A 10,403-nucleotide genomic window follows, 5' to 3' on the forward strand; every position below is an offset into this window, starting at 1 on the left:
AAAAAACTAACGTTACAGGGACCCAGACACCACCATACCCAAGTGATCAAAGTTAAATATGCCAGTAATGAGACAGCTGTCGTGTGTGCCCTGTGATGTGATGCAGTAAGAGGTACACGACTTCATTTATGTAGTATTCCTGCTGGGAATCCATAATCTGAACCTACGCATGAGGTAACACTCAGAAAAACCCGCTCTGGGGGGAATTTTACAACAACTAGCCTGTATTCTTTAAAAACTATCAATGTCTTGAAAATAAAGCAAGGCAAAGGGGCTATTCCAGGTTAAAGGATATTGAAGAAATATGAGAAATGAAGACAAGGTTTGACCTGGGATGGGATTCTGGACTGGGGAAAATTCGCTATAAAGGAGTTGGTGAAATTTGTTTTACAGTGTTTTTGTGTGTGTGTGTGTGGGTTTATTTATTTCCGAGAGAGAGAGTGCAAGCTGGGGAGGGCAGAGAGAGAGGGAGACACAGAATCTGAAGCAGGCTCCAGGCTCTGAGCTGCCAGCACAGAACCCGATATGGGGCTCGAACCCATGAAGGGTAAGATCATGACCTGAGCTGAAGTCAGACGCTTAACCAACTGAGCCACCCAGGCAGCCCATGGAGTTGGTGAAACTTGAACTGTGGCCTGTATAATATATGATAGTACTAAATCAAAGCAAAATTTCTTGAGTTTGATCATTGTACTGTGATTATGTAAGAGAATATCCTTGTTCTTAAGAGATACACACTGACGCGTTTAGCAATGAAGAATCCGTCCTCGATCTTAGCCATAAGGCCAAGAAACGATAGGAGTAAAGAGTCTGAGTCTGAGAAACTTGGATTCATTTCCCACTACACATTGTCCTAGCCCCTTCACCTCTCTAGGCGTCAGTTTCTTCACCTGTGAGATGGGAAGGCTGACAAAAAGGAGATAGGCATGTCAAATAAAGAGTGGGGGAAATGAGTCGGTAGGAACTGTGGATACAGAAGTAGAGGAATGCAGATTGGCTGGACTGTAGGCATTTTGAAGCGGGTAATGGGAGATGGGTGGAGTCCTGGAAAGCCTTGCTTGGTGTAGGGACTTCACTCTAGAGGTGATAAGGAGTCACTGAAGATTTCTCAGTGGTGTCTTTCCCTGGAAATACATGAGATGAACTGGAGATGGTGAAATTGACTGTATGAGAGGCAAAGGTGGCAGTATTGAGAACAGATAGGAAGAACAATTGGACAGGGATAAGGAAGTAAAGTTGACAGACTGCCGAGGAAGGGTACAATAGTCAATGATGACAACTCTTGAACCAGGAAATAGGGAAGAAAAATGATGCCATAAAACAACATAAAGATGATGAAAGGAAGTAAAGGTTTATGTCCCTCCTAGTTTTAAAGGAGGGAAGAACTTTTTTTGCCTCCTAATTACATAATCCCATGCAATATGTTGAATCTAAAGATTTTTTTATTTAAAAAAATTTTTTTATGTTTTTATTTATTATTGAGACAGAGATAAACAGAGTATGAGTGGGGGAGGGGCAGAGAGAGAGGGAGACACAGAATCCAAAGCAGGCTCCAGGCTTGAGCTGTCAGCACAGAGCCCGATAGGGGGCTTAACCCACGAAGGGTGAGATCATGACCTGAGTCAAAGTCAGAAGCTTAATCAGCTGAGTCACCCAGGCACCCCGAAACTAAGGATTTATAAAGTATTGTTTGGGACTAAAATATTTTATTTTCATATAAGTGTTTTTACCTTTTGTTTCTGACTTACATGGGAAGGGGAACAGGTAGTCATGTTCCAAGCACTTAAAGACTTTAGACTGTTTCTAAGTTTTCTCTTCTTCAAACCAAAATATATGTGTGTGTGTGTGTGTGTGTGTGTGTGCGTGTGTGTGTATCAACTAAAGTAAAAATTTAGTTAATGTACTTAATAAAAGGTAGTTTAAGAATGATAATAAATGATGATATTGGGGGCGTCTGGTTGGCTCAGTCAGAAGAGCATGGAACTTTTGACCTTGAGGTCATGAGTTCGAGTCCCACATTTGGTGTAAGGATTAAACAAAACTTTTTTTAAAATGCTAAGAATGAAAATCAACTAAGTTATTCAAGTGTGATCGTCTTATGACATCATTATAAACTAGCATGACTTGTGAGAAATAGCAGAACCCCAAGCAATTATTTCATCCTCTTAAAAACAGCATCATTGGGGCGCCTGGGTGGCTCAGTCGGTTCAGTGGCCGGCTTCGGCTCAGGTCATGATCTCACGGTCGTGAGTTCGAGCCCCGCATTGGGCTCTGTGCTGACAGCTAGCTCAGAGCCTGGAGCTTGCTTCAGATTCTGTGTCTCCCTCTCTCTATGACCCTCCCCTGCTCACGCTGTCTCTCTCTGTCCCTCAAAAATAAATAAAAGACATAAAAAAAATTAAAAAAAAACAGCATCATTGAATTTTTCTTTGAACACTAGACACACTTAGTTGATTTCCACAAAGACACTGTGAAATGTTTTTCAAACTAATAAACCAATAATTAATATGTATTCAACTAAGCACTGTACTTAAGAAGTGTAATAGGCACAGTGCTAAGAACTCTCTGTTGTTCCCTCCTCATCCCAAGAAATAAATACTATTATTATCTCCATTTTATAGATGAAAAGACTGACATTCAAAGAGAATAACTTGTACAACATTAGCTGATGAATGACAGAGCTGGAATTCAGATCCTTGAGTCCTAACTCTGAAGTCTTGGTGGGTTTTTTTGTTTATTTGTTTTTAAAATTTATATCCAAGTTAGTTTGCATATAGTACAACAGTGATTTCAGGTGTAGATTCCTTAATGCCCCTTACCCATTTAGACTATCCCCCCACCACCCCTCCAGTAACCCTCTGTTTGTTCTCCATATTTAAGAGCCTCTTATGTTTTTGTCCCCCTTTCTGTTTTTATATTATTTTTGCTTCCCTTCCTTTATGTCTATCTGTTTTGTATCTTAAAGTCCTCATATGAGTGAAGTCATATGACATTTGTCTTTCTCCAACTTCACTTAGCATAATAAATACCCTCTAGTTCTATCCACATGGTTGCAAATGGCAAGATTTCATTCTTTTTGATTGCCGAGTAATACTCCATATCTTTTTTATCCATTCATCCATCAATGGACATTTAGGCTCTTTCCATACTTCAGCTATTGTTGATAGTGCTGCTATAAACATTTGGGTGCATGTGTCCCTTGGAAACAGCACATGTGTATCCCTTCGATAAATACCTAGTAGTGCAATTGCTGGGCCATAGGGTAGTTCTAGCTTTAATTTTTTGAGGAACCTCCATACTGTTTTCCAGAGTGGCTGTACCAGTTTGCATTCCCACCAGCAGTGCAAAGGAGATCCTCTTTCTCCACCTCCTCGCCCACATCTGCTGTTGCCTGAGTTATTAATGTTAGCCATTCTGACAGGTGTGAGATGGTATCTCATTGTGGTTTTGATCTGTATTTCCCTGATGATGAGTGATGTTGAGCATTATTTCATGTGTTGGTTGGCCATCTGGATGTCTTCTTTAGAGAAGTGTCTGTTAATGTCTTTAGCCCATTTCTCCACTGGATCATTTGTTTTTTAGGTGTTGAGTTTGATAAGTTCTTTATAGAATTTGGATTCTAATCTTTTATCTGATGTGTCATTTGCAAGTATCTTCTCCCATTCTGTTGGTTGTCTTTTAGTTTTACTGATTGTTTCCTTCACTGTGCAGAAGTTTTTATTTTGATGAGGTCTCAATAGTTCATTTTTGCTTTTTTTTTTTTTTTTGAGAGAGAGAGACAGCCTGAGGAGGGTCAGAGAGTGAGGGAGATACAGAATCTGAAGGAGGCTCCAGGCTCTGAGCTAGCTGTCAGCACAGAGCCCCACGCGGGGCTTGGACCCACAAACCATGAGATCATGACCTGAGCCGAAGCCGGATGCTTAACCCACTGAGTTTCCCAGGCACCCCCATTTTTGCTTTTGTTTCTCTTGCCTCCGGAAATTTGTTGAGTAAGAAGTTTCTGCCACCAAAGTCAAAGAGGCTCTTGCCTGCTTTCTCCTTGAGGATTTTAATGGCTTCCTGTCTTACATTAGGTCTTTCATCCATTTTGAGTTTATTTTTGTGTATGGTGTAAGAAAGTGGTCCAGGTTCATTCTTCTGCATGTCATTGTCCAGGTTTCCCAGCACCACTTGCTGAAAAGACTGTCTATTCCATTGGATATTCTTTCCTATTTTGTCAAAGATGAGTTGGCCATACATTTGTGGGTCCATTGATATGAGTATCTGTTCTTGTGCCAGTACCAAACTGTCTTGATGATTACAGCTTTGTAATATAGCATGAAGTCTGGGATTATGATGCCTCCTGCTTTGGTTTTCTTTTTCTAGATTGCTTTGGCTATTCGGGGTCTTTTCTGGCTCCATACAAATTTTAGGATTGAAGTCTGTGGTTTTAACCATTACTGGAAAGAAACCATTATAGGTAGTGTCCTGTGGTAAAATTACAAGATCCAAGATGTTTTTAAATAATATTTTATATAGGAGAAAATGTCAAATATCATTTTTATCCCTTCATGTATTTATTAAACTATTAAGAATTTACATACATAAAATTTACTTACTGTAAATGTATAATTGATCCTTTTTGAAATTTTAGTTCCAGTATGACTAACATAGGTGTTAAATTAGCTTTGGTGTATGATATAGTGAATCAATAATTCTATACATTGGGACACATAGTTAGCTCAGTTGGTAGAGCATCTGAGACTTATTCTCAGAGTCGTGAGTGTGAGCTCCAAGGTGGGGGCCTTTGTAAAAAAAGAAAAGAAAAGACAAGAATAGAAAAAAGCCATGAAAAGAATAATTCTCTACTCAGTACTCATCATGGTAAGTGTACTCTTTTTTTTTTTTTTAGTTTATTTATTTATTTATTTTGAGGGAGGGGCAGAGAGAGAGGGAGAGAGAGAATTCCAAGCAGCCTCCCCACTGTCAGTGCTGAGTCCAGCAAGAGGCTTGATCCCATTACCCTGGGATGATGGACTGAGCCAAAATCAAGAGTTGGATGCTTAATCAGCTGAACCACCCAGGTGCCACTTAAGTGTATTTTTAAAACTCACCATCTATTTCACCCATTCCCCTACCCACCTCCCCTCTGGTAACCATAAGTTTCTTCTCTATAGTTGAATCTGGTTTTTTGTTTTTTTCTTTTTTCCCTTGTTTTGTTTCTTAAATTCCACATATGAATGAAATCATATGGTAATTGTCGTTCTCTGACTTATTTCCCTTAGCATTCTACTCTTTTTAAATGAAGCCTCTTGGGCCACCTGGGTGGTTCAGCCAGTTGAGTGTCCAACTCTTGATTTTGGCTGAGGTCATGATCCCACGGTCTTGGGATCAAGCGCTGCATCAGGCTCTCTGCTGAGCATGGAGCCTGCTTGGGGTTCTTTTTTATCCCTCTCCATCTGCCCCTCTCCCCACTTGCACTCTCTATAAAATAATAAATAAATAAATTTTAAAAATAAATGTAGCCTCTTTCTCCCTCTGCATTCTTTCCATAGTGTAATTTGTAGGAAATGTACTTTGTGACTCATCAGTGACTAATTTATATCACAAGTTTTGTGTTATTTGAGATTACAGATTAAGATATATTATAATAGAAGGAGGGTTGTAATAGTACTTCTATAAACAATCTGAGAAGTCTGTACAGGAAATAGTGGTATACAAGGACGCTTGTACATACAAGTTGCTCAATGAAACGTATTTCTCATAATGCATGTATTAAAGATAATTACAGTCATTTATGAGGATAAAAATATGGGGAAATGAATACAACAAATATTACTCAGTTACACAATCAGTGTTTAATATTGAGGCAATGATAAACACTGAAGAGACAGAACAATAGGTGTAACTGAATGTGAGATTAACATATAGCAAGACTGCTTGCTATTGGGAAATTGAACACTACCTGAGAAGACACATCTAGAGGAAATTCACACATGCACTCAATAGCTCTTTCACCTTTTGATGTCTATTTATGTCACTAATGTATTTGAAAGAAAATGGGGGAGATCATAAAAACCTTTAGAAATAACACTAATATTCCTAATCTGAATCTCAATATATTATTATTTCTATAACTGTTTACTTTCAAAATGTATTTGCAATATCTAAGATAAACAAAATATAAAGAATAATGCAGTGAACATCCACACCTCTCAGTTAAACAAATGAAGTACTACCATAGTAATATCGCTATTTAACTATTCTAATGACTTTTTAAAAATGTTTTATTTTTATTTTTGAGAGAGAGAGAAAGACACAGTGTGAGCAAGGGAGGGTCAGAGGGAGAGGGAGACACAGAATCCAGAGCAGGTTCCAGGCTCTGAGATGTCAGCACAGAGCCCCACATGGGGCTCGAACCCATGAACTGCGAGATCATGACCTGAGCTGAAGTTGGACGCTCAACTGACTGAGCCACCCAGGCGCCCCTCTATATAACTATTCTAGTCACATCATCCTCCCTCTCTCCCTTCTGTGACATTAAAAAATATTTTCTTTACATTCATTTATTTTTGAGAGAGACAAAGTACAAGCGGGAGAGGGGCAGAGAGAGGAAGACACAATCCGAGCCACCCAGGCAGCCGCCTTCTGTGACTCTTGATTATGAGTTCAAGCCCCACGTTTGGTACAGAGTTTAATTAAAGAGAGAAAAAAAAGAAATAGTATCCAGCAATAAAAAGGAACAAATATTGGGAGACCTGGGTGGTTCAGTCGGTTAAGAATCCAACTTGATTTCATCTCAAGTCATGAGATTGTGGTTCATGAGACTGAACCTCGAGTCATTTTTATGTCAAATATCACTTTTTATCCCTTTTTTTAACTATTGAGAATTTGCATACAATTTACTTATGTATATATACACTTGTATGTAGTTGATTCATTAAAAAATTTTTAATTCCAGTATGATTAACATAAGTGTTATGTTAGCTTTAGGTGTACAATATAGTGATATCACTGATATTTGATATATATCAAATGTCAGCCATCAAAATGTGCAGCTCAGAGCCTGCTTGGGATTCTTTCTCTCTCTCCCTCTCTCTGCCCTCCCTTGCTACATGCTCGCTCGCTCTCTCTGTCTCTCTCAAAAATTTAATAATAATAATAATAATAATAATAATAAAGGAATGAGGGGCACCTGGGTTTATAAGTTAGTTAAGCATCGGACTTCAGCTCACATCATGATCTTATACTTTGTGAATTCAAGCCCCATATCAGGCTCTGTGCTGACAGCTCAGAGCCTGGAGCCTCCTTTGGATTCTGTCTCCCTTTCTCTCTCTCCCTCCCTCTCAGTCTCCCTCCCTCAAAAATAATGTGTATCCATTTTTGAGAAAGCACAAGTGGGTAAGGGGCAGAGAGAGAGAGAGCAGGGGACAGGAAGAGAGAGAGACAGAACCTGAAGCAGGCGCCAGGATCCGAGCTCCCAGCACAGAGACCAATGTGGGACTCGAACCCACAAACCAGGAGAGCATGACCTGAGTCAAAGTTGGACACTCAGCCAACTGAGCCACCCAGGCATCCCTAAATAAACAAACTTTAAAAAAAAAAAAAAAGGAATGACTATACACACAACAGTTTGTATGGATCTCAAGCAGATTATACTGAGTTAAAATAGCCAATCTCTAAATGTTACATGCTGTAAGATTCCACTTACATAATGCTGTCTCTCTCTTTTTTTTTTTTTAAGAGAGGGAAAGTGCAAGCAGGACAGATGGGCAGAGGAAGAGAGAGAATCTTATGCAGGGTCCACGCTCAGTGAGGAGCCCGACATAGGGCTCGATCCCATGACCCTGGGATCATGACCTGAGCTGACGTCAAGAGTCAGATGCTCAACCAACTGGACCACCCAGGCACCTCCATAATACTCTTGAAATGACAAAATTTAAAAGCCAGAGATCGACTTAATGATTACTTAGGGTTTGGTGGTGGTAAGGGATAGCAAGTGAGGTGATTATGACTATAAAAGGGCAGCACAGGAGACACCTGTGATGGAACTGTTCCGTATATTGACTGGTGGGGGTCACATGAATCAGTACAAGTGATAATACTGCATAGAACCAAATACACATGCATATACACACAATTTTATGTAAAACTGGTAAAATCTGAATAAGCTTGGTAGATTGTGCCAATATTGATTTCTTGTTTATGATACTGTACTGTGGTTATGCATGGGTTTATCATTGGGAGAAACTGGGTACACACAGAAAGATGCATGTGATCTGTCTGTATTATTTCCTCTAACTCTATGTGAACCTATAATTCTTTCAAAATAAAAAGTTAAGGGGCGCCTGGGTGACTCAGTCAGTTGAGTGACTGACTTCGGCTCAGGTCATGATTTCGTGGTTCACAGGTTTGGGCCCTGTGTTGGGCTCTGTGCTGACAGCTTGCTCAGAGCCTGGAGCCTGCTTCAGATTCTGTGTCTCCTTCTCTCTCTGCCCCTACACCATTCTGTCTCTCAATAATAAATAACTATAAAAATTTTTTTTTAAAAGAAAGTTAAAAACAATTATGCTGAAAAAACAAAGCCTAATCCAAACACTGCTTTTTGTATAATTCCATTCATGGAAGTCCTAGAAGAGGCAAAACTAATCTACAGTAGAAAAAAGAAAAATGACAGAGCAATGGTTATTTTCCAGGCAAAGTTTTGTCTTGATAGGGATATGGGTTGCAGTGGTGTATGCTATTAAAGAGAAGACAACAGGCCCCATATTTGACAAGATTTGTCAAATCTTGTGCTAAGCCCCATGTTGCCAAACTGAGGCTTAATTAGTTTTGACTCTCTCAGAAATGGAATTGCCTGTTCGGCACTACCTAAGTAATCTGCCTGATACACTCCTGCCATTCCCTAAAGGAAAGTAAGCTTGCAATAACAACTCTTTTTTTTTTTTTTTTTTGGCCTAAAATAACTTCCTTGTTCACTCTCCCTCTGGCTATAAAAGTCTTTTATTTTGTATAGCAACTCAGAGCTCCTTTGTATCTACGGGATTGGATGCAGCCCAATTCAAATAGATTTTTGATCAAATAAACACTTAAAAATTTTAATATGCCACAGTTTATCTTTTAACAGTGTTTATATTGGAACTCAAGGAATGGTACAGTTAAGATATTTACATCTCTTTGCAGTTAATGATAGGCATGCTGAAGATGCATATCATGTAAAGTATACATATTCATATATTAATGATATGCAGGCTGAAGTATTTTTAGGGAACTGTACTAATGTCTGCATCATGCATGTCTTTGTAATACATCAAAAGAGATAGGTTGTGGGGCACCTGTGTGGCTCCGTCAGTTGAGCATCCAACTCTTGATTTTGGCTCAGGTCATGATCCCAGGGTCATGGGATCAAGCCCCACATTGGGCTCTGTGTTGAGCATGGAACCTATTTGGGATAATCTCTATCTCCTTCTTCCCCCTATCCACAGCTTGTGCTCTCTCTCTCTCTAAAAATTAATAAATAATAATAAAGGCAGGTTGATATTTGATAAAATCAGTTTTATTATTTATTTTATATGTGGTAGAGTGAGTTTATGGATACTCAGTGTAAATTCTTTTCAACTTTTTTGTCTGAAAAAAAATTTTTAACATTTATTTAAGTAATCTCTCCACCCCAGGTGGGGCTTGAACTCATACCCTGAGATCAAGAGTCAGTAACACACTGTTCCATGAGGTGCCTGGGTGGCTTAGTCAGTTAAGCATCCAACTCCTAATTTCAGCTCAAGTCATGATCTCACAGTTTGTGAAATTTGAGCCCTGCATTGGGCTCTGTGCTGACTGGACAGAGCTTGCTTAGGATTCTCTCTCTGCTTCTTTCTCTGCCCCTCCCCTGTTTGCTCTCTCTTGCACACTTTCTCTCAAACTAAATAAATTAAATATATATTTATATATATTTTTTAAAAATTCACATGTTCTTCCAACTGAGCCAGCCAGGTGCCCCTTGTCTGAAAAATTTTTAAATAAAATATTGAAAAAAATAACTAGTTGATTTTTTAAGCTAATTTATTTATTTTGAGAGACGTATAGAGGAGAGAGAATCCCAAGCAGACTCTGTAGAGCCCAACACAGGGCTCGACTCCAACGAACCGTGAGATCATAACTGAGCCAAAATCAAGAGCCTGAAGCTTAACTGAGCCACTCAGGTACTCTATGAGTTGAATTTTTTAATTCAAAAGTTCTAATTTAGGTCACAAAAGCAGTTTGGATACACTTAATGTACATAATTCAGGCTACCTTATAATTAACATTTGTCCCCCTAACTAAATATGATTATATATTATTTTTAAATGTGTTTAACAATCCTACTTGTTTATACATAAACGGGTTTTATTGCTTGTTATGAAAAATGTGAAATTTGTGTCTTAAGA

General features: G+C 38.9%; 1 protein-coding gene across 1 annotated transcript in view; it reads right to left on the reverse strand.

Annotated features, from left to right (window-relative positions):
- Positions 1 to 781, reverse strand: part of GSR (glutathione-disulfide reductase) — a 44,161-nt gene extending 43,380 nt beyond the window's left edge. Inside the window, exon 1 of the mRNA XM_029950171.1 lies at positions 743 to 781. Within this exon, the coding sequence (XP_029806031.1) occupies positions 743 to 781 (39 nt within the window). The remainder of the gene's footprint in view (positions 1 to 742) is intronic.
- Between the last annotated feature and the right edge of the window lie 9,622 nt (positions 782 to 10,403).

This window comes from Suricata suricatta, chromosome 1, assembly GCF_006229205.1.
Source record: "Suricata suricatta isolate VVHF042 chromosome 1, meerkat_22Aug2017_6uvM2_HiC, whole genome shotgun sequence".
Taxonomy (NCBI): domain Eukaryota; kingdom Metazoa; phylum Chordata; class Mammalia; order Carnivora; family Herpestidae; genus Suricata; species Suricata suricatta.